Source organism: Stereum hirsutum (genome assembly GCF_000264905.1).
Source record: "Stereum hirsutum FP-91666 SS1 unplaced genomic scaffold STEHIscaffold_19, whole genome shotgun sequence".
Lineage (NCBI taxonomy): Eukaryota > Fungi > Basidiomycota > Agaricomycetes > Russulales > Stereaceae > Stereum > Stereum hirsutum.
In genome coordinates this window covers 493,554-517,590 of record NW_006763149.1, presented here as the reverse complement: position 1 = coordinate 517,590, position 24,037 = coordinate 493,554, and the positions used below count along the sequence as shown (strand labels likewise).

General features: G+C 51.3%; 4 protein-coding genes across 4 annotated transcripts; 3 read left to right on the top strand and 1 right to left on the bottom strand.

Annotated features, from left to right (window-relative positions):
* Positions 1 to 7,872: 7,872 nt before the first annotated feature.
* On the top strand, positions 7,873 to 8,382 carry STEHIDRAFT_150404 (uncharacterized protein; the record flags this gene model as incomplete). Its single annotated transcript, XM_007310113.1, has 2 exons — positions 7,873 to 7,912; positions 7,968 to 8,382. The coding sequence occupies 2 exons, from the start codon at positions 7,873 to 7,875 to the stop codon at positions 8,255 to 8,257; spliced, it is 330 nt and encodes a 109-aa protein (XP_007310175.1). The 3' UTR covers positions 8,258 to 8,382.
* Positions 8,383 to 8,499: 117 nt separating this feature from the next.
* STEHIDRAFT_142622 (uncharacterized protein) lies at positions 8,500 to 11,569 on the top strand. Its single transcript, XM_007310112.1, has 6 exons — positions 8,500 to 8,704; positions 8,776 to 8,949; positions 9,015 to 9,587; positions 9,678 to 9,997; positions 10,469 to 11,033; positions 11,096 to 11,569. Exons 1-5 carry the CDS (start codon positions 8,518 to 8,520, stop codon positions 10,892 to 10,894), a joined length of 1,680 nt encoding a protein of 559 aa, XP_007310174.1. The 5' UTR covers positions 8,500 to 8,517; the 3' UTR covers positions 10,895 to 11,033; positions 11,096 to 11,569.
* A 9,799-nt stretch (positions 11,570 to 21,368) lies between these two features.
* On the bottom strand, positions 21,369 to 22,681 carry STEHIDRAFT_162476 (uncharacterized protein; the record flags this gene model as incomplete). Its single annotated transcript, XM_007310111.1, has 5 exons — positions 21,369 to 21,785; positions 21,848 to 22,066; positions 22,162 to 22,305; positions 22,371 to 22,605; positions 22,668 to 22,681. The coding sequence occupies 5 exons, from the start codon at positions 22,679 to 22,681 to the stop codon at positions 21,369 to 21,371; spliced, it is 1,029 nt and encodes a 342-aa protein (XP_007310173.1).
* Positions 22,682 to 22,803: 122 nt separating this feature from the next.
* On the top strand, positions 22,804 to 24,034 carry STEHIDRAFT_67854 (uncharacterized protein; the record flags this gene model as incomplete). Its single annotated transcript, XM_007309952.1, has 4 exons — positions 22,804 to 23,002; positions 23,062 to 23,309; positions 23,382 to 23,450; positions 23,549 to 24,034. The coding sequence occupies 4 exons, from the start codon at positions 22,804 to 22,806 to the stop codon at positions 24,032 to 24,034; spliced, it is 1,002 nt and encodes a 333-aa protein (XP_007310014.1).
* Positions 24,035 to 24,037: the final 3 nt, after the last annotated feature.

The following is a 24,037-nucleotide window of genomic DNA, read 5'->3' as shown; positions in this document are numbered from 1 at the left end:
TTCTGACTTTTGGCTGCTGATGCTTGTGTTCGACGTCGATGCTTCGTCCGTTTCGCCGATACATTTCCGCTCGGACGTTGTGCATGCGCACGTACTTCGCTCCTTTGCTTGTGGGTCGTGAGTCCTGATCACTTCGCTTGCTTTACCTCTATTCGATTCTCGAATCCGCGGGTGCTTTCCCTTTGACTGCTTGAACTTTCACCTGCTCTCCATTCCCGACTTTGATCCCTACCCTAACTATATCTGCCACCTTCTAGTTCCCTGTTGTGTGTTGTGCGCTTACTACTTTATTTATTTGTGACGTGTCCCGAAAGACAGTTCGGTGCGTCGTTCACGCATCACATACATATGCTTATTCTGATACATTCCCTCCTTGACATGTTTTCTTGATCCTGATTGGGTCTTGCTTTCGACCTTGTTTCTGTTCGGGCACCCGAACGTTTTGCATATCTCTCTATCCATCGAATACACATATCCACCTTGATCCCTTACATAGTTGTGCATACGCCTCGACATATATACGCATCCACACCGGCATTACAGCATTTTTTGACTTCCATTTTTTGCCTTGAAGGCTTACTTGTCTGCTCTAGCTCCTTCGCAGTCCCGAGTTTCGATGATATTTATTTATGATGGCACTCAGGCTGTTCACGGCTTATGTGACCACTTTCCAGATCCACCTCAGTAACAGAAACCGGTCGAACGTGCAGTATTTATTCAGCGGCTGGTACAAGAATCTGCATAGGGTGCATGCGTGACGGTGGTCCAGAGTATCTCGACTCATTCTTCCCTGCATGATCCTCGGCTCCTCCTCGAAAGTGACACCCATCCTGATGTCGCGAAGACACATCGCAATATTACTTTCCTGGAACGTCGGACGAGACGAGCTGCTGAGGTGTATGGTCCGAGGTGTGCAGGTTTATACGAAATGAAAGATGAGAAGGTTTGAAAATAAAGTTTCTTCGTTCGTTCTTGAAGCGAAGGTGTCTATTCAATTGACTTTCCATGCGCCATGCGGTCGTGCTCTGTTCCAGCGCCGGTACTTCGAGGCTCAGGCAGGTGTACGTACATGCGAGCTAAACCCATCACTTGCGCTGCTCATGAGGTCGTCTTCTAGGTCTCAGGCCGATGAAGCCAATGAGCTCATATCGATAATTCGGGTCATTCCAGGTGAAGGTTGTTCGCGAACCATTGACAATCGATGTCCGATAGCATTCACAAGACCTTACGTGGATGATAAGTCTCTGTAAGATCTGCGCTCTGGAAGCTCTTCCAGCCAACCTATTGCCTACTTGTACCCGGTCACTGCACAGTAGTTGCGACGCAGTTTGAACCTTGAAGTCGCCGTGTTCGTTTCCCTGGCTTCCTGGCCTGAGGGGGATCCGCCCTTCTGTTTAACTCAGACTCGGACTCCGCGCCACGAAATGACATACACTCAAAGTTCGGGTTGGTCTGTAAAGTTTGCTATCACAGGATCAGCTACACACATACTACGTACGTGCGCCGGCGAGGTAGGAAAGAAAGAACGTTATGAACTCCGCGCCACATAACCATTCATCACACCACATTGCGTCTGGCCCCACTGAGGAATAAGTAGTTGGCCGCGTCTAGACTAGCTATAAACGAGCTAGTCTGCTTGAGTACTGTGAGCGGCCACACCGATCCAGAGAACTCCAGTCCTACGCTTGTTTTAGTGTTGGACTAGTTGGTTCCGGCGATTTAATGCCAGATCCGGATCGTTATTAGCAGCGGGGGAAGAATCTGGACGCCTTGACGCTTACGAGCTCTGTTTATTGCGGGGCGGAAGTATTTCGTATAGAACTAATGCGAGAAGAACGGAAGAAATTAGGTGGATGGATGAACGGAATCTGATCTGAACTACAACAGACTCGATCATGGAATATGTTCTTCTAGACCCCCTCCCCCTTTGCCCATGGCTCGGCTTGCCCTTCTCCTATTCCTCTGGCTCAGCCTTCTCACCTTGCGTACCATCATGGACATCGACATTCTCACCTGCCGGAATACCCAATGATCCCGTACGCGTCATTACAGCACAACCTAGATCTATGCTCTTTCCGAGGTGGAAATCCTAGGGAAGCGCAGTGGAAGCGCCATCGAAGTTCGAAATCATCCCATGCCACAAAGCCTATAGGAAGCAATGCGAGGAGTGTCTACGTTCGTATCCTCTTCGGCAGCACGGCAGACAACTCTAGTAACGCGATTCCAAGACGCCGCGAAGGTTTGTTCTCAGATGTTCAGAGGCGTTCGTCGTTCGGGTTGGCGCTGAAGTTGCAGTGGCGAGCCGTGGGGCCGTCCTTGTTCATCCTTCCTCGTCGACATTGGCAGGCTTCCAGGTGACGGAGTCAAATTGGGAAATAGCGGTCGTCGTTCGGCTCAGCTTGTGATGAAGAACTGGGGTTCAACGCCACCGGTTCGACCCTTTCATCTCTGAAGTTAGTCGCTCGCTCCCCGGAGGCAAGAGCAGAAGCAGTCGTTGACAGTGTGGAATCTGCCATTCTTGTGTGAGCTGCTGTTTTTCTGTTGTGGGCGTCGATGGTGGCTCCATGACCAGGACCAGTAACAGGAGGCCCTCGAAGATGAAATTTCGAGAAAGGTGATTTTCGGAGGACGCCGGCATCTCCCGCATTGAGGCGGCTATACGGCAAAATGAACGTGATCTTTTCCTCTATCCTGTCACTTTGGGCTGATTCGTTTCCTGTCAAATATCTTCTGGGCGGCATCGGACCGTGACGCTATTGGGCTGGCTAGCTTTCTCATCCGCGAGTTTCGCCTTAGCCCTGGCTCGACTCGAAGTCTCTCAAGTTGTATCTCTATTATCTACGCCGCCTTCTAGTCAAAAGTTGATTGTATAACATTTCCATGACCAGTCAATATATCGCACGATTCGGAAACGATTTGGGAGGATGCTGTCCAACAGCCCGATAGACTTTCTTCAGAGCTTGAAGCTATCTACTGCGCTGATTTTGACTTCTCTTGGCAAATACAGGTGCTTATTCGATCTTGTCCCCGCAAGTTAATGACGTCCCACCCTGTCCCACCCTTGTCTTTCGCTGACTCGGACACGTACGAGAAGTCCCTGCACAGTCTTCTCCAACTCCGAATCAACCATGTTATCTCGTGGTTCCGCGACTTCTTCTGCCCCTTCTGCCTGCGATCCTCGAGTCCGATGATGCAATGCGAACGACTCCCGCCAATATTCACGCTAGTTCGCAGTCAAATTAACTTTAATGAGTCGAGATATCGATCTCGAGCGGAACGGGCTCTCATGATCCCACTACCACTGGAGATGAATTCGGAATCGTCTCAAGTACTTGTTGAGGACACAATGCTCCATCCTCGTGGGTACACTTCCCGATTTACCTGATAAATGATGTATTTCTTAGCTCTGAAACTTCATGTGCTTCCGTCGAAGGGCAGTCTCTTTGATTTCTCGAGTCGTTGTTGGTGATGCCATTCACTATTATTACCTTCAATACCTCGATGTCCACAGCCTCATCGCGCCCCATCCCGTGCTACAGCTTTGACGCTCATGTTAAACTCGATGTGCACAGGAAGTCCAAACTCACAAAAAACTTCTCTTTCTCCCGCCATGCTCGCAGGCTACGCTACAGGAAACTTTACATTACAGGAGCCATAGAACGACCGGACACCACTCGTGCCTTCAACGCTTACGGCCCTTCACAGATTGAGATCAACACTCACGCCGTAGACGACACGTGCAGTACAGCCCGTGGCGATATCCGTCGATGGGCCGGCGATTTAGCGTGGCTTTCTATCCTGCTCACTTCTCCGACACGATCAGCGCCTGAACTGCTCACTTTTCACAATCCCAATATCCGCTCTATATTCCGGCCTGGGACGTATCGACCCTTTGACCCTACGTTCTGGGACATTGATCCGGTCGGCTTCTTCCTTGCGTCTGGACAGAGGTGTAGGTAAGCCCAGGGCTTCTGGCCTGGATATATTCGCTCGATGGGTTTGTGGGTACGTGCATTTATCAAATTACGAGCTTTCTGAATGGGTTTATGTACTCCTATGAGCTCGAGGTGTGAGGTGTGCGTATCTCTGTGGCTGGATCTGTTTCTGGGGTGCATTTCATCGTCGGCCGCGTGCGGGGGGCGTTAATCCGCACGATGAAGAAGATGAAGAAGAAGACGATGATGATGACGATCACGGTGTAGTATGCGGGTGATGGCGAACCCCCCATGGTATGGTCGTCGAAAAGCTACGGAACACCGGGGGGATGTTAGACTTAATTAATTCATCATCTCTTCCGGTTGGGGATCGAGAGCTTTAATCACAATGGCTTTCTGGATTTGAGTTGGGGAAAAACACCGCATACCAACGCACGGGTCCGTGCGGTAATGAAATGGTATCATTGTCTCGTATCTCTTCTCTTCTCTCTTCTCTCTTCACACTTTCACACTTTTATTATTGTCTCCAAGTGCGCTCATATCCGAGCCTGTCTCTCCCCGTCCCGCTCTCGTTTCATTTTGATTCCAACAGGGATACTTATTGGGGTCAACGGGATAGTCCATAGCCTTCGACGTCGATATTTGTTCCGGTCGGTGCACTCGAACGAGCGTGAGCCCGTACGAGGTACAATATTCTCCGTGGTGTCCCATCGGTATAGCAAACCCCATGCAAAGCCTCACTCTCCGACGGAGACTATCGGGGTTGAAGTTCTGGAGGTTTACTCAGCCCTCTCGACCTCGTTGAGGTCGAATTATGTCTTCCCCAACAGTCATGAGTATCAACCTCGGCCTTATGTTCTCTGACGACCTCTGTCTGCACATCTGTCTACCCCGGTTTTTTGTTTTTCGTCCGTCTACGTATTGATCGGGGGTTCAGTGGACTCGTAAATCATCTCGTGTGATAGGTCAACTCGAAGTCGGCGATGATGCGCCTCCGACCTACGTACTGTAGATGTTGGCATCGCTAACGACAAACGACAAACGACAAACGATTTGTATTTCAGACATATCATTGCACACGCTCCGAAGATCTGACTCCCGCCTTCCGCTGTCTGCGCATGTGCATTGTACGTGCCGCAGTGAGGAAGAATTTCCGGACGTCCTTTGCCAGTGAAGGACTCGGAAACATAAACAGAAACAGAAACAGAAACAGAGAGATTCCGGGAGGCTTTTCTCTGTTCCATTTGTAACAATTGTATAGAGAATGCGTCTGTCTTTCCATGAAAGCCTCCCTAAATCATTCTCAATACGTATGACGACTCACTCTTCCACAAATCAGTAATCAGTGGGTTTGCAAATGAGAATGTTTGTGGGTCCATGCCGCGTTACTCCGATCTTTGAAATGAGCAACAGATCCAGATTCGGATTCGAAATGATATAGCTATTGGCATGGCATGTGGAACAAGGAATTCTACCGACGGCGGAGATGAGACCTCGGGACGTATCGTGTCCTTTCCTTTCCTTTCCTTTCCTTTCCTTTCCTTTCCTTTCCTTTCCTTTCCTTTCAGATCTCCCTCGGGAACGGACTTTTGAGCTCCGTACTAAATGTGACGAGCACTCAAATGATCATGAGAACCGTGGCCCATTGTTTCATCGATTTTTTTAAGGCTTCACAAGTTCGCCCTCTCGGGATAACGTCGTACCTCATCCAAAAAATCAAGAAAGCCAACCCACCTTCCCCCTTCGACATGGAGTTGGACGAACCTTCTCTCCCCTCAGCGCTCAGCACCAGTGGTCCGTCCACCCAAGATGCTCGAACCTTCTCTACTTACTCTCGTCCTCGGGCGATTCGGACGAAAAAAAATAAGGAAGTGGAAGAAGAAGAAGGATCACGAATCACGAAATCACCCAAAGAGAGGGAGACATCACGCAAGAAAGAACCACAACAGAGAGAAGCCTCAGAATGGAGAGGATGTCCTGCTTTTCCTGGATTAAGACCGGGGACGAAGTTGAATATGTACATATACGCTATGATACTGCACGCGCGAGTTTCGACGGAGGGTGGTTTAATCAAGGCTCTTGGACTCGGAGTATGTGTGCATGACATAGTAGGCCGGCCGCCACTAAGTTACCAGGACGAGGACGACTGAGACGACCGTAACGTCCTTCTACGTCAACCCAAAGAGCTCGAAAAGGTCGAAAGTCGGGCGCCTGGAGAACGAACCGACCGACGACCGACGAACAGAAATCACGTAGAAATGGGATTACGGACAGACATCCACTCATGCGGCTGGAAATAGGACGGACGGACGGACGGACGGACGCACGATGTTTTCGCAGAGATCAAAGTGTGATGTCAAGTCAAGTAAGGGTTCGACGTCAGACGTCATATCTTCAGATCACAGCAGCGCACGGAGATATGAGTTATGAGATGTTGAGAAAAGCGCGCCTCGAGATGTCGAGGAAAGCGCGCCTCGAGATGTCGAGGAGCTGACACTAGGGTTCGAATCCTCGACGTCAGACTCATCAGAGCTTTAGAGCTACAGACCCTCCGTAAGGAGATGTTAGTAGTTGGGGAACGCAAGCGCTCCTCGAGATCTTGGGAGACGAGCTCCTCGACATCTCGAACAGTTCGGTGATCCAAAACCTCGCTTGTCACTCCCATCCCATTATGGAAACGAAGTCGCCCTTAGACCAAGACTAGCGAGACTGTAAGCTGTAACAGCCGACCGCTTTTCCACCGACATCGAAGAAAATCTTCAAGTAGAGCATACAAATCACGATGCGACCGTCCATTCGCAGCAATCGACCTACTGAACTCCAGAACGAGTAGTATCGCACTAGTACTCGTCTCCGATCCTCTTTTGTTTATTGTACTAAATCGACTCGGACGTTCAGTTAAGTACTGTAGAACACCAGAACGCAGAGTTGGAATACATACGACATACGCCACACGTCTGATCCCTGAATCTGATGTCAGAGCTGTCATAGGAAGTTATCAGTAGACCGCGGCGAGGTCGAGAGTCGAGTCGAGGCTAGGGAAGGAAATAGGTCTGGAGAGCTTGAGGCGCAAGGAGTGGTTTACGCACGAATGGGAGGGCGCAGTGGTGGAGGCTTACTGTCAACGTTCTCAGCGATTTGCCAGGGATCAGAACGAATGTGGGCTCTGATGATGATAAGTGGACGTATTCGGGAGGTGGTAATCGGGTGCGGAACATATGATGTTGTCGTTGTTGTCCTGGCAGTGATAGTGGTTGTGAAGTTGTGAACTGTGCATACATACATACATGCGATCCGCGTTTGAGTGTAACAAGCCGAGGACGGGAAGCGTTGCGATTTGCGACTCTTTTCTCTCTCGTCCAGGTCGAATGAGGTCACTCCTCGTAGCCTGTGATTCTGTCGGAAGGTGCTCACTGCTGATGCAGAGTCGCGAGAAAAAAGACGAAATGTGACTGGCTGGCGCGTGTGATTGGCGGACGCGGAACGCCAAAAAGTGATTGGGTGGCGACTCCGGTGCGTCCGTGATTGGCCGGATGGACGCTGCTCTTGCTCTAAAGTAATTGCATAATCGCATAAGTATCGCATCTTCGGTAACTGAAATGTGTAATTAATTAGATCCGGACGGGACGGCCAAGGAGCTCAGATCTGAGCTCCAGAACCCACGCTAACGGGGCTGGCAGAGTATTACGTCAAGTTTTTTTCCGCCCTTCTTTGTCCCGGTTTGGAAACGCTAAATCGGGACGATAGGAGCTCTTTGTGTCCCGGAGCCCCTTCCTTCTGCTGTCCCCTCCACTGCTCGAGCCGCTTGTCGTCGACTGATTCTTTTTTTTCATGAGCGTCCAAATCGGGGCATTTAGAGGCCTCCGTTCGCGTGGATGACGTTCTTGGCAGGAGGTATACGGCAGACGAGTCAGTGAGCTCTGCGTCTGCGTCGGGCATGGCATGGGAGCTGGAAGTGGTCGGATCGTGCAGGGTCGGTGCGCCTTGAAGGGACTTGCCATGGCAGGCGATGATGTTTGACGCGCCCTCGAGTCTATTTTTTTTTCTTCTTTTCGTGCGGGTGCGCTTGGACTTGGACGTTGCGTGAAGCCACAACACAGCACGGCCGTGGCATTGGGCGTGCGAATGGGAAAAGAGGGGCGCGGCAGAAGGAGCCTGTGCTGGTCTGCGATGGCGCATCTGCCGCGTTGCCGCTCCTTGACCGGGGAAGCACAGCGTATTTGGTGGAGAGAGAGATCTCCAAGAACGGGATGCGATCTTTCGGCTCGAGAAGATCTGTGCTCGCTCGACCGTTCGCTCTCGCCGCTCGGGCCACCTTCTGACGCCCAAAAATAAACCCAAAAATAAACGCGAGTTCACGCGTTCTCAACAGTCGATCTTCCGAGGCGATTCGCGTCCGTCCGCCATCCTCGCGTCTCTCCTCCAGAATTACACCATGCCCAACACCCCGGCGGCACTCCCGTTTGGCGCCCAATTTCCGCCTGCTTCTCATATAAACAACTGAACGCACTCCGCGGCATCCTTTGTCTCTCGTCTTGGCCTGCCCGCGCACCCGAATCCTCTACGCCCATCCACAGACACCATGCCCTCCGCATCGTCCTCCGATATGCACTCTGCTTCAGCTGACGGCGTCGACTACCCCCTCGCCCCCGACGATAGAACGCGCGATGCCGTCCATACCATCGTCAGCGGTCGCAAGAGTTGGAAAACTCTAAAAGGAAAAGGTGAAGCCGTATGGCCTCCTTACCTCGAGGCCGCTCTCGTCGAAGGTAAGTTCAACATGACATCCATGTTCAACATCACCCCATACTCATCTCATTCATATTCCCTCTCGTTCTAGCTCTCGACAGATATCGCCCAGAAACGTCGCGTTCGACCAGGTCCTTGAGCCGTTTCCCAAACCGGAACAGGTTCATCTCGGACTATATCTTCCATGTCACCGGCAAGCGTCGGACAGCGAAGCAGGTCGGGAGCCGACTCCAACAGCTCCGGGACACCTGCGGAGGGAAACGCAGTCAGTTTCTCCTGTCCATGTCTCTCCGTTCCAGGCCCCTAAACTGACAAATTCCCCATTTCCAGTCCTCAAACTCCTCTCGAATCGGGACTTTTCCTCCATCGATGACTCCCTCGAGTCCTCCTCGCCCTCTCACGGCTCTCCAGACCACATCGCGTCCTCGACATTGATTGCCAATGGGTCCCTCCAACCCATCATCAAGCCCTCCCGCGCCCTCGTCCACATCGACGTCCTCCCCGCCAACGCATACTGGTGTCCCTCTCCCTCCTCCTCCCTCTCCGACGCTCTCTCCGGCGTCATCGGCTCCGGCGGCATCGTCACGCCCCCGCTCTCGCCCTCCTCTACCCACCACAACCGTCACAGCAGCAGTAACGGCGGGAATCCAGCCTCCGGCGCCGTGAGCGTGTTCAAGTCCTCCAAGGCAAGGCCATTGCGGGCGATCGACCCGACGGTGACGTTCACGAGCACGACGCTCATGGATACCCGGAGCTCGTGCTCGGTGTATTTTAATGGGAATTGTATACATACGGAGAGCACGGAGATGCATTGTTCGTCGTTGCAGGAGAATGTGACGTCGTCGTATATGTACCGAGCGAGCCTCGTGCCGCAGTTCTGGGTACGGCTTTGTGATTCGAATGGTAGGCCCTTTTCTTCCTCTTGCACTACACCTACACCTAAACCACAAACACCAATACTCATTTTTTGTTTTGTTTTTGATATATGTGCAGAACCGGGCAGATACTCCATCGTCCAAGAAATCATCCAAGCCTCCACCGGCTCCTCACCCACCTCCGAACACGTCCTCCTCACCGTCGTCTACCAGCTCACCGAACCCATCACCACCACCACCACCGCCTCCTCCTCTTCCTCTCCCTCATACGCATACGGAGATGGAGGAGATTGCACCTCCCCCGCTCCGTCCTCGCGCTCGTCGAATTCAGGCTCTGGAGGGTCAAGATCGAGTTCGGGATCGGGATCGGGATCGGGGATGATGAGCCCTGTTGATATGTTGGGACGGAATACGACGTTTGAGCTGTTGCCGTGTAATGTGAGTTTTTCTTTTCTTTTTCTATTCTAGATCGGGGGCGTTGGTGTCTGCAGTCTTCATTCCGCTGTGCTTGTTCTGAATTTGGGCCTCCCACTGGATACTGGATACTGCATACTGGATTACTGTGAGAGCCCTTGTGTTTCACGTTTCACAAAAAGAATTCCGCTTTACGTCTGTCTGCCGCTCGGGATGGCGGGCCTCGTGCGCTTTGGTGATGCGATGCACTTCGCGTCCGTGAACTCGCCTGTCTCGCCCCATTCACTATTCAGCGTTCACCATTCATATCCTGCTTACCTCCCGCCGCTCCATACCATCATACCATACCCGCACCCGAACGGGGTCCACTTCGTTTCTCGTTTCACGTCTTCTTACCTCTTACCTCTTACCTCTTACCAATCTCTATTCATCTCATTTTGACTTCCCCCTTTGCCCTGTGGCGCGGACACGTTTGCTGATCCATTCCACCCGTAGACATCCTCATTCATGAACGCCGTGAACGACCTCCCAATCACCCCCGTCAGCGCCACATTCAGCGATCACCCCGGTTCTGGCCCCCACCCGAACTCGCACTCGCACTCTCACCCGCATCCGGCGCATCACCTCTCGACGTCTGGGCCAGGTTTTTCTCGCTCGCATTCGCATTCGGGGCCGCTCGGGCATTCGCACTCGCATTCAGGATCACTCGGGCACTCGCATTCGGGATCACTCGCGCACTCGTTGCCCAGTGGCGGACTTGCTACGCTGGGAGACGACGCGTATTTCCCTTCGTTCGATGATATGTCGAGTTTCGGAACTATTTCGTCGGATTATACGACCTTTGGGGGCGGCCTTGGGGTTGGTGGTGGGATCGGGCAGTGGGGTGGGGGTGGGTATTCGCCTGCTTCGTCGTTTGAGTGAGTTTGAGTCGAGTCGGGTGGGTGGGGGGATGGAAGGAAGGAAGTTGTGGTTTGCTATATGTGTTTATCTTTCGTCGTCGTTGTTGTTGTTGTTGTCGTTGTCGTGCTCGCCAATTTGCATTTATATTATGGACTGTATGGTGAGCACCCTTCTGTTCTCTCTTTGTCTGTTAGCGTGTGTGCTAATCTCTTATGTGTTTAGGACTCTCTCTGCTTGCTCTCCCTGATTGTATCGTTACCTATGCTATCCTATGTCCTCCTATGTCTTCTGTCCTCTGTCTCCCTACAAGCCCCCCTGCTCTGCCTGTCTGCCTGCCCCGTCTGCTCGTACCCACCCATCGATGTGTCTCTACTTTTATCCTAGTATACCTATACCTATACGATAGTTCGTTTTGTTTGTTCGCTTGTTCGTTTGCTTGTTTGCTTGTTTGCTTGATCTTCCTTCTTGGCTCCGTTTCTCGTCGCCTGACAAAAGCTTGTTGTCGTTTCGTTTTTGCTTGCTTAGGTTTCTGGTTTTGTTTGCACTTGCACGTTTTTGGTTTCGCCTTCGTTCTCCTCTGGGAGCTCTTAGCTGCCTCGTTAGCCCGTGTTGCTTACTCCACGCTCAATCACAATCGCATTTCCTTTCTCAGTTTCTCGTTCTGTATATCCCCCCTCGCTCAAATTTCGTTCCCAGTTCCCCATTCCCCATTTATACTCCGCATTTCCCTCGATGGACTCTTTGAATTCATTACCGCTCGTGTTAGTATCAGTCTCACTGATTCTTGCCCCTTCTCGCTAGTTCTTCATGCTTAGTTTCGAGTTATAATAACGTTCACCTCCGAGTCTTCCCCCCTCGTAAAAGCCGTCTTCGCATTCGTATAGACGTCCAGGCCCGCATTGCATTGCATCGTCGTTATCCCCTTGCTTTTATACTTAGCCTGAGGTCATATCCGTATCCGTACCAGTCTCGGTTTTGAATCGACATGAGGTTGAAGTTTGCATATTATCGTGTTGTTCGTTTGGTTTGTTGGTTCTACTTATACCTCACCTTGCACCTTGCATACTTAGCTGAGGTCTGTCGCAGTCACGGTGTTTTTACTTGTTCTTTTTGTGGTTCTACGTACCCAAGTTGCTCTATAGCTAGATACTCATCGCACTGCACTGCACAACAATCAACGATTTTGTATGTACCCATGATCGTCACGTCATCCTCCCCATCATCAACATGTTGCTGTTGTACTCGAAGACTTCCCTGTCTGTGTCTGTGGCAGGAAGCTGCCGATCACGTCGAGCATGCTGTGCCGTGTTGGTTCTTGAAGATCTCCTCGAGATGTCGACAATCGCAACCGCAACCGGTGCGCACGCGTTTCATGTGCAGACTTTTTTTCCTCCTAGCGCACTGCCTGGTTATACCGTTACTGGCGGGCACGATGAGGCTGAGCAGGTTATTTGTTCGCAATCTTCCGTGAGTCGGGTCGGAGTGGACGGTTCAATCGATTCTCAGTCGTCCTAACAGTTGCGCCCGCATCGCATACATCCACATCCACAAACACGAACAAGAACCACATGTTGGAACCGTACACACATACACTCGAATTGCAATCAGGTCGACAGGCTAAATGTGAACACCGCATCAATACAGAGCACACACCGGAGTCCCCTCAAACCTCTAGGTTCTCCACCATTGCCCACGACGCTGACGCTTCAAGTTACTGCATACTTACCACGCTCTTACCGCACTCCTTTTTTTTGTGTGTTGAACGCCATACCCACACCCAAGTCCTACTGATACCATACCACAACAGTGTCAGTGTATTAAGTTAGATGACTTGCCGTGATTCATGGTATGACACGACACCGCCTTTGGCTTGCCCCTATTCTCCGGAGTCGTGGGCGCGTAAGTACATGAACTTGTCGCGGGATTACAGTATAGGACTCTATGGTGGGATGGAATAGGATGTGACGCTGAGTCGGATGGGACACTGTGCCAGTGGGATGGGACGGTGGGATGGGAGGCTAAAGCCGGCGGTCGAACCCGTGCGAACCACGAACCGACATCTCCGGAGCGTCCAGTTTCTTTTCTTAGGCGATTCTATCCACACTCCCCTCACTTTTACTCATTCATTCGTGATCACTGGCGTTTTTACTCAGATTGAGTCGCTCGTCGAGCTCAGATCCAGCGGCGTTTGGCACGATGAGTTCTCGCCGACAATCATCCTCAGGCCCGGGCGGTTCTTTCTTCTGGCCAAGTTCAACTCTCTCGTAAAGCTCACAAGCGCACTTCAGCATGCCAGTTGATCCCGGCTCTGGATCTCTCAGATCTGGAGGGTGTAGTCCCGAAGGTATCTGCTGCTACCGTTACTACATACTGGCGGTAAAGGGCGCTCAGATCCACTTTGTGCACTGTTCTCGACTACTATCATGCGCATGCATAGGCGTCCTCACTGGTAACACACCGGCTCTGGATCTCTACCCAGATCTAAGGAGTGTAGTCCCGACGTAGACGATGGGCATGTTTTATTAATAACTGCGTGATGGTGAGTGGGGTGACCCTTGGTTCGTATGTATGCATGTAGCAAGTCCGTTACAGTAGCCGCTTGGGTTTTGCGATGCGGATTGCTCGATTCAGGAGAGGATGACCAACGTCCGTGTACGACTTAGGTTCTGCGAAGGGTTTGGAACGTTACATTTTTGAGAACGAAGGCGGAATGAATGGAGTCGTGTTCGACGTTCGGAGTTGTGGACGAACTTGGAGGTGGGGTGGGGGACCGATTCAGTAATCTCAGAGCGAGGGCGGACTGGGAGAAGTGCAACAACTTGAAGTTGCACATCGACGGTGCGGAACAAGGTGATCTCCTGCGTTGTGTTGTACGGTTTAACAGACGTGCAGTCAAGCCAACAGACAACAGCAGAATTCCGCGTTTGATTTTTGATAGTAACTTAGGCGAGCATGGGTTCCAAGCTTCAAGTAGACCTTCGGCGCAGGCACAGCGTCATAGACAGGCAGAGCCTGAGAAAGAGTCGCCCGCTGCTGTCTCATTACGAGATGAGAAGAAGAGGGGGATAAAAACAGATGGTGGAGTGCGAGGCACAGTCACAGCGTGGGGGCGTGTACCAACCAGAGCGGGAACGACGCAAAAAGCGTGCAGGCGTTAGGTGAGCCACGAACGAGGAGAAAGGAGATGGGAGCTCGGCGTAGAACCCAGGCCGTAAAGCGACGTGAGAGGATGTGTGGGCCCGAGCGAGAGGTATTCTGATCAGATAGCACCATCCAGCCTCTGATGAAACCTTCGTGAGTCCCGCCTCGCGATGTTCTGAACCTTCGAGAGATCCCGCGCCGCTGGGCGACTCTATCCGCCGTGCTTTGCTCGCGGGCGGTACTGGGCCCCAGAGCCGAGTTAGATCATGGTGTGCTTTTTTCGGTATAAGCGGCAAGCGCCTTGTGCGGACGAGTCGCTGAAGTTGAAAAATCCGAGGAGGATGGAGGACCCAGAACGAGAACAGGCCATGGGGGCACTGCTTCTGGACTACTGCCGAGGTTGAGCGTTCGGCTTCTTCCCGTACTGTATGTGTGCCATTGTGAGTCCTCAGGATTGATGCAGCCCAATGACACAGCACGCACCGCACTTTGTACGTATATGACACATAGCGGGTTTCAAGTTCTATGAATTAGCAGGATGAGTATGTACACATACAGCGTCATGGCCCGGAGTCGCTCAGCTGGATGCAGTGAGATGGAACGATGAGGCGGGGCTCAAGTTCTCGCATTCTCGGAACGGAACAGGCATATCAGTAAGCGAGATCAGACGCACGAACACTCTTCATGAAGAAGACACTCTCGAAAGAAGAGCTGCATAAGTATAGCGCATCTCACCGGCTCCAAGGATACAATTCTGGTATGTGAAATTCTGGTTCTTGAGTTTCCCCTCGGGGTACAGTCTTGGATGTGTATGCGGAGGTAAACGTTGACCGTGATTCAGAAGGTTGAGAAGTGGTCTGTATAATCAGTGTCTTCACGTACTCGGAGGCATCCAGAAGATGAGTTATACTTGGATCCTCCGAAAGCCGTGTTGTGGAGAAGGAGTAGAGACGCTGAAGAACTATGAACGTGAGCATTGCACATAAAGCAGAGAGGAGTACTTCATGAGTTACACATGAGAATGGAGGTGACGGCGAAGATGGAGATGCAGCCGGTGTAGATCTACATGAGCTTCACCGGGAGCGGAAAAGATGCGGCCCATGAAGCCTTCTCTGGATGCGATGGAACAATGAGAACAATAAACAGTGATTCATTTCAGTGGCATCGGGTGCGCCGTTCATTTTTGTGCGCAGCAATCCAAGGATTTCTAGAGATTATGAGCTAGCGCTTCGCCAAACGAACGGACTGTGAGAGCAGAAGAACAGCTTGGTGTTCCCGAAGGATACGATGCTTACGCACGTACGGGATGTTCTGGTTGGCTGCGGACACTTCGAGACTTTGCTACCACTCACATATGGCAGAAAACAGGGTATATGCACGGCTGCAACGTGCTCTCAATATTCCCTTCAGTGTGATGGTGGGCCATCAAAGCGTGTCCGAAGCGTGTTCACGCCTGCTGATGAAGCTTGCACAACTTCCGCACATTATGAGACTCGAAGCCAACGCTCGGAAATCTTTCCGATCCCGAGTCGTGACACTTAAATTGAATATGAGAGAAAAGTATACTTTTATGACCCTGTTAGCATGAGATAGTACTAAGTAAGGTAGAGGGAGTACACGGAAATCCACATACCTGAGAACCTTCCTATAATGCACGCACATCAGTTCCAAGAATAAGTAGAGTCACTTCAACTGAGAACGACGTAAGTATAATGAACTTAACTGGAGGAGTTCTCTTCGTCTTCGAACAATTCTGAGACTCGGATGCGCTCGACGTGTGACTGTTCGGAATACGGTGGGTCGATTGCTGGAGAAGATGAACACCAGCGAAAATAGGAAGTTATTTAAGCCAACTAAATTGCACGCAACCACTGTACTGGTTCCAGATCTATGCATACGCAGCCGTGAGCGAAGATTTCATTCCGGAAGACAACAAAAAAAAACCTGAAGTACCTACCTTGAACCTACCGGAAATGTGCCAAGCGTTTCCACTCTCGCAAGCTGTCAGCACGCTGGAGATTCCAGGCTGATAGTGATCCTCTTTCTAGGCATGGTCAGCGGCGAATGTGAAGTCCTTGTGAATATTCGGTCCGGAAACCTACGAATGGGACTGGCACTTTTGGGACATTCTTGGCATATGGCTAATGACGCCCCGTAGTGTCCCGCCAGCGGCCATTTGAATGTACGCCTGTTCGGTGTTGCTGTCGTGTAGTCAGCTTGGCCTACAGTAGCCACTGCCCTCCAGCATTGACGCGTGCGCTGACCGATTCAGACTTATCATGACCACGGACGCCTGCGAACTAAACCGAGAGCTCTTAGGGCGGAGATCACAGAGACCCTGCGGAATTAGGTGTCGGATGTGACCTATGTACCGCCTGGCGGTATGGAAATGCGTCATATGCTTCTTCAGCCAATGTCAATGACGTGGGCGAGAACATAAAATAGAACGTTGGTCTCGAAGAGAAGCAGGGAGCAGCTGTATTGGATCAGATCCTAGCTACACGGCGGGAGAACTCACCTCTTTGATCATTGAGATCACTTTCTACGTATGGAGGTATACGAGCAGAACTTCCTCTTCTGTTGGCGAATTGCTGGCCTCATTGCAGCCTCCCGGATTCGCTCGCAAACCGGCCGTTAACACGTTCCCATCCGATGACGGCGATAGGCTATATTGCACTCGAAATTAGCTGTGCGAAGGCGTTCTTTCTACTTGAGTGATGTACTCATGGTCCTAAGTTCTTGGAGCCGATAGAGAATTCTGGCGTACATCGCTTGGCGATGTGAGGAAATGGAGCCTTGGATCCGAACTCAGCAGCCATTTAAGTATTTTCGTCCCTTCGGGTTGTGGTGGTATGTCATTGGCGAGAAGCTTTGCGAAGGATTCTGGCGCTTGGTTGACTTAAGTATCGACCTGTGGGCCTCAGGCTCTCGAAGAGGAATAGTAGTGAGCGTGGGTATAAACAACTGGATATGTGGTATAAGAAAAAGGTTGAACGCTAAGAATGACACACTATCAGGATAGGTTTAGCTTCTAGCTTCGCCGCTTTCAAAACGGTGTCACTAAAGGAACAAATGGGCCGTAAGATCAATATCTATACGCACAAGGACGCACCATACACGCCACATCTACACACTTCAGAACCACGTTGGCTATAGAACGTCAATGAGTCGCAAGGTCTTGAGGTAGTGTCAGGTGCAAAGAGACTCCATGACCCCATGTAGCAAGGAGCAGGGCGTAACTTCCGAAGATAGTCCCGTGTTCTGTACGATAAACGTATTCAATTTAGAGATCTACATCCGGGGCGGCGCGGATGAGCCGAGTCATCCGACGATTTCACTCGTAATATAATGAAAGAAGCTATCCCAAGACCATGCCGCATGGGAACTCGTCCAAACCCTGAGAGGCCTTCCTAGGCCTTCCCACAAGTTGGACTTCTTTCCAAACTCGTGTGCGTGGTTTATTGACTCCGGTTCCGAATAGGTAATGCGCGAAGGGAACGGTAAGGGGTATTCTCGGTAGCCCTGTCTCCGCTCGACAGCGAGCAAAAGATCATCGACTGGTAAGCGGTACGGCCTGGGGCACACGGGATTCAGACTGGAATACCCACCTGCGAGAATTATTTAGACAGTGGTCTCGGGGGAGAAAGGCGGTACCACATGGATATACCAGAGAGGGCGGGACACTTATGGTACATTGCACATGCGTCGCTGTTCTGGGTGGTTCTGAAAGCGAGTGAAATCGTAGCGACTCGGCGAGTAGGAGGATTTTCTCAGCGCCATTTTTCAGACGGATATTAAACGGGCCGTGCATTACTCTCGGGTTCAGAGTCAGACGAGGTCTGTGGCCACCAAGTCGCTCTAGCCATGGGCGGGAGTTGTAGGTGCGACGAGGGGCCGTCTAGATTGATGGTTTCGGCCGGAAGATTTTTCCAGTATTCTTCCATCGACCCCTGAGACGTTCAAGTGGCAGTCCAGGCAGGAATGCTGCGTTTCATCGAATTGCATCGAAGGGGTGGTTCGCTCCAGTATCAGAAATGAATCAAATACGGCTTGGTAAGGTCGCCCTTCTCCGGAGGCCGAAAGCTCCTAGAGGGCACTGATTTCGTACCAATGGGTTGGAAATATACTGTGAGGGAAGCGTGCAAAATGAACGTGGAGCACGCACCCTACAGAATATTGTGATAGAGCGTCCGAAGTGTCGTCTGACGGTTTCCAACAGCCAGCGTGCCGCCTTTCCTTCCGAAAATGTTTCCCTGGAAGAGACGCAGATATCTGGGCTTTTAGAGTCAGTATGTGCATGCACAGGTAATGAGTCGCCCATAGGTCCCTCGGAAGACGGACGTCTGTTCGCAGGACAGAAGTTGTCACCGTCTGCACAATGTATACCTCGAATGTCTTGTCATAGAGAGTAAGGCTTGGTAAAGTGACGATCCAGAGGTGAGGTCAGCTCACGAATGGTGCGGAAACATCATCGACGATAGTATAGAGCATGCGATGTATGCAACGTTCACGTGTAACAGGACAGGATGGTGATAAGTGAGCACTGGACGCCTGACCCATGTTGACAGATCTTCGAGGCACAAAACTCCATATATACTGGTCATTCCAGAGACAGTTGGGTGCAGCCGTGCAAGCCGTCTAGAGGGTCTATAATGTCAATCATGTTGTATGCATTTCAATTGTTGCTCCATACGCATGCAGTCAGAACGCCTGCGACACATATGCCTCAGATACAATGGGCACAACTAATATTAGGTAGCCTATGAAGCGTCAGGTCGGGAAGGGGAATGCTCAGCGTCAGCAAAAATAGCGAGGGCCTTCTCTGGAAGGACCAACGTAGTACCATGTAGATATCAGCGATAATAACAGTGAATCTGCGGCCGGAGCGAATAGTGCCACGATCAAAGATACGCCACATCCCACCTAGGCCAACGGCCTTGACGATGAATCGAGGGCTTGCGGCGATCGGAAGTTTGAGGCCCCAAAAAGAGGTCAGCGCTCTTGCGAACAAACTAGATAGTCAGTTCGGGAAGGAGTGATGTTGTGCAATGATTTGGACAAGTTGCCAGGAACCAAGCCGAGATGCCTTATCACCGAGCATAAGCAAAAAGTCGACGCATTGTATGAGACAGTGGATACCGTCATGAGGATGCATAAGACATCTGTTAGACGGGTTTGTCCGTGTGTCTCGTTGCTGCCCATCCGACTGTCCTCGTTTCGTAAAACTGGCACTCACGCAGCGAAAAAGCCAGACATGCCACGAAACCACGCGTGACCGAAGACTGCTCCGGGGAACGATTTTTTTCGCCATATAACGTGCAAGCCACCCGCTTGACCAAACGTCCATGACACAGCTAGAAGCGTGTTGAGGCCTCGTCCAGTCGTCAGACAGAGCGTGGATCCCCTTCAAGAGTCTCGGAGCTCTTAGGCTCAGTTTTGACAGAGTGGCTTCAGAAGGGAGGTAGTGCAGACATATCGGCTTTGCTGGACAGAAGTCGAGTGAACCCTTCCAGCTAGAGTTTACAGATGATAATTTCCGGCACAACGATGGAGAGGACGCGGCGCACGCCTTACTGCATCAACATATGCGATGCGCATCCAGGTGGGTGTCTGTAGACATCTACTATTGTTAGGCTACTGTTCATGGAGGCGGATCACAGCTACCCCATAAGTGGGTATTGAACTAAGCCAAGTTCCGTAAACATATCATGGTCCATCTAATCGATTCAACTAAAACTCCACGAACAGTCGCGAAGATTAGACAGACCAACTTAGTATAAGTTGTGTTGACTGCCTACGCAGGCCAGCACATGCCAGGGACATCCGGACTTAGCACAGGAACGCTCTGTATTCAAAGGAGAGGGCCATAGCACACGAGGGTACTTTGCGCCCGAGTTTTGAGAAGACGGAAGACGGACGAGAAAGTAGTCCGCTCCTGTCAGTAGAGGATGTTGCCCTCAAGACCTCAGGCTCGTAGTAGCTGACACACTGCGACCAAGATCTAGAGCCCCGGGCCCCCCTCCGAGTCGAGTTCGAGCAGCCAACAAAAAAGATGTGGATACCAAACGAGACTTGCTGATTGACCTCACAATGAATCATGCTCACCTTTACGTCGTGATATGCATAGAGGAATCGTGGACAACCATCTTGAAAGTCGTTTGTGACGGTTGAGTACGATGTTCAATATTACGTGGGCGAGAACGTGGCACCTTGCATAAGCAATCAGGGTGGCGCAGTGTGGCGTCCATATCCGAGTCCTCAGAACTCAAGTCTGCAGGCCACACCCTATCGTTAACCAAATGTAAGATTATGTACGAGAGCGCAGGTAACTAGTCATTATTTAACGTGATTCCTCTACTCTGGTTGTCCTGCCGCCATGGTTCTCGGATACCCGAAACTGTGGGTGCACAGAAACTTCAACTCATACCGGCAACGCTTTTTGCTCACAACGATTTTCTCTGGCACGTTCTGCTGCAAGAAGCTGACCCATGTAACTTGAAAGGCAAGTAGTGATTTGACCTGAGTTCGTCTCGAAGGATGGAATCGAACTCAAGTACAACTTATCGATGTAGGCTAAGTACTGTCGCTCAGGTGGATTCTATCGACAACATTCACCTTCCCGCAAATCATCCTGCTCAATCTCTACACCTCCCCGAGTATTTTGAACATGTAGAGATGCAGCCTGACCTTGTCCACCCTTCGCGACTACACCCGGAGGTTATTCCTCACGCTCAGTTCAGGCTGTGCAGGTTTCCGGTCAAGCAGTGGTCCCCATCACGACGAGCGTAGCAGGCGCAGATTTTGGACCATGCTGGAGATCTTGAGCTGCAGCGTTGATAGCAGTCGAACGGGCCCATATTCTACACCAGAGAGTACCAGAAAGGCTGTGAGCAGTGAACAACAGGGATCGAGTCGAAATCAAATAATTTTTCAAGTTTACACCGAACCTCCTGGATAGGTCGGCGCTACCGCCACTGATACACGCGTAGGCTCAATACCTTGTCATTTCAATGATCTTGCCACTTCGACACTGCATCACCAAATGATTGACATTAGCGGGCCGGGATAAGCATGGCCAAAGCTTGACAAGCGTGGAATTCGGTAGTAACAACCCAGTTTAGATACACGAAGGCGGAGAAAGCACGCACGAACGCTACAAACCTATCAGACGCGAGCAGAACGTCAGTCATCACAAAAGTATGCGATTGTCGAACATACGTACAGAAAGTCAAGCAAACAGCGGAGCATCAATATAATCGGAGAAAAAGCAAACGGGGAGTAAAGTGACTCGTCGAAGAAAGAACGTCGACGGTCAAAAAAGAATAGCAAGAAAACGTATACCTTGTGAAGATGATCAATACTCGACCGCGTCGTCGTCATCAGCCTGCATCGGCACAGGAGCAGGAACAGGAGCCGTTTCCAGCACTGTTTCCTTCTCCTCAACCTTCGCAGCCTCTGTAGCCTGCGTACTCTCCCCAGCTTTCTTCGCCTCCTCATCCTTACCGGATGATTCCTCCTTGCTCTGATCTACTGGCGGCTGATCTACATCCATGCCACTCTCCCCTGCCGGTTTTGTCTCAACCGTGGGGCTATCGGTGGGTTGCATTTCCTGATCGCCGTTGGCTTTGGTTGGGCTGGAGGAAGTTCCACGCTCGACACGTACGCGCAGCTGTTCTTCCTGGACGCGTTGCCGGAGAGTTTGGATTTCCTCTATGCCAGCACTGCGCTCGAGACGGAATGTGGCCCATTCTTGCTCAGCGGCTTCTTTGACCTGGTGACAGGATAGATGGGTAAATTTTTGGGCAGATAGGAGTCGTGTATAGTTAGACATACCTCAGCCTTACGCTTAACAAGGAATGCCTCTTGGGCTGGGGTAAGGACGGCCGGGAGGTAGTAGATCGGAGGTGGATGGGAACGTGGAGGTCCGGATAATACGTTCCGCGATGGAGGTTGGTCAGATTCGGAGGGAGAGTCGGGGTCGGAGGTGGGTATAGAGTCGGAGGTGCAGAGGAAATTGGCGAGGAGGGGAAGATTTGTGTGGCGGAGCTTGTGCTGTCATTGAGAATATTGTCAGGTTCACAGACCATATGGATTTGATAGGCATTGGGCGTCATGGAACATTAGACAATGCAAAATATTGTACATACTATGGAATCTTTTAGTTGCAGGTCTTCTTCCTTGCGGTTTGCTACGGTCTTGTCCTTCTTCGCCTCTTCGGCTCTCCTGACAGAGTCAGTTTCTTTTCTAAGTTTTTCTTGCAGTCTCTGCTCAATCAATTGTCTCTTCTTCGCCTGATGGTACGGTACGCCATGGATCAGTTTGCGAAACAACAAGATCGCGACGAAATGCAACACACCGCTTCGCTAGAATTCCTCGCCTTGTCTTCGTTTTTGGCCTTGTTCAACGTCCCGAGCACAAGCCCAAACATACTCTTGCCGCGTTTGCGCTCTTTCGGTTCGGCAGTCAGATCTAGTCGTGGTCGTTTTCTGGGAGCAACCGCCGGTGCTGTCACCTGGGACGCCTCAGGTTCTTCAACTTTCATCTGAGCATCGTCGTCAGTTCTCTGCACTTCCTCGACGGGCGATTCTTGGCTGTTATAGGATACACGCGTGAGCTTAGGTATCGATAGAGATATGAGCGATTACAGACGCACTGTTCGGTAGACATGGTCATCGTTCGTGATGGTGGAGAGCAAGGAGAGGTCGGAGTCTGAACTCGCGTGGGACCGCGTCAAGGGAATCGGCCAACCGTGTTTAGCGACGAGTACATTCTGTTCTGTATCGCCTACGATGGCACCCAAGGCGATACCCAAGCCCAAGCAGTCTTCTAATCCACGAGGGCCGAAGTCTACCATTCATAACATACGCAAACTGGCCAAGAAGAAGGAGCCTCTCCCGGTCCCAGACCGTGTCAAGCGGCATTTCACTTCGCTATGTGCTCAGATTGATGGAGGTCATGTATCTAATGCCCTAAAGACCTGCGATAAGAGTGCGTCCACATTCTTGATTGATAGGATTTATTCTGAATCTTCACTGCCTGGCTTCCAGTTCTGCGACTTGACCCGAAGGACACAGATGCTCTGCAAGCGAAGCTTTCCCTCCTAATGGAGGATGGGCAATATGCTGCTGCTCTTGAACTCTTGGATTCGTCCGCTTCTACGTCAGAAGACGATGCTTACAAGCGAGCGTATGCACTTTACCGCTCGCAGCAGGAAGCAGAGGCAGCGGAGGTGCTCAGCGGGATGAAGCAGAGGAATCCTGATGACAGGAAGATACTTCATCTCGAGGCTCAGACAGTACGTTGCCTCCTGGCCTGATCTTCTCGTTATCTTCTCGATATATTTTAGGGCTGACGCGAACTATGACAGTGTTACCGCCAAGGTTTATATCAAGTCGCCTTTGACCTGTATAATCAACTACTTGATACATGCGACCCGGTGCGCGTAATTTCCGTCAATATTCCCAACGCGTGTCTAGGCTGTTAAAGTGCTAGTCTATAACCTGAACTTCGTCCCTTTCACTTCCGCCCCTTCAGCAAACGGAAGAACATTCGGATATTCTCACGAATCTCCAGGCAGCTCAGACACACCTCGATTTCGTCACGACCTCATACGCCCGTTCCCTCGACGCCATGCCTCATTGGCTCACATCAGCCATTGAATCCACGCCTCCCCCGCCCCCACCTACAACCACGCTACCTAGTACCGCTGTCGTACCAACTGCTTCCACATCTGCCGCTGCTGCCACGGAAGGACAAACAAAGAAGAAAGTGCGCGCACGCCGCGTTCCTAAGGGTGTGGTTCCCGGTGTTACTCCTCCCCCGGATCCAGAGAGATGGCTCAAAAAAACGGAGAGGTCGACGTACAGAGTACCTACAAAGGGGAAAAAAGGCAAGGGTGGATATGGAAGTGGCGCCACACAAGGGATCGTGGAGAGCGGAGGCAGCGCTGTGGCCACAGGTGGCGCCGGTGGTCAAGGCAAGGGTGGGAGCGGTGGAGGAAAGGGAAAGAAGAAGAAGTAGGGA

Bases quoted from the DNA above. Each gene is read 5' to 3' on its own strand.
- STEHIDRAFT_142622 (XM_007310112.1), top strand. From the start codon at position 8,518: ATGCCCTCCGCATCGTCCTCCGATATGCACTCTGCTTCAGCTGACGGC. The intron at 8,705-8,775 runs GTAAGTTCAACA...CTCTCGTTCTAG, and splicing joins CGAGGCCGCTCTCGTCGAAG to CTCTCGACAGATATCGCCCA. The intron at 9,998-10,468 runs GTGAGTTTTTCT...TTCCACCCGTAG, and splicing joins TTGAGCTGTTGCCGTGTAAT to ACATCCTCATTCATGAACGC.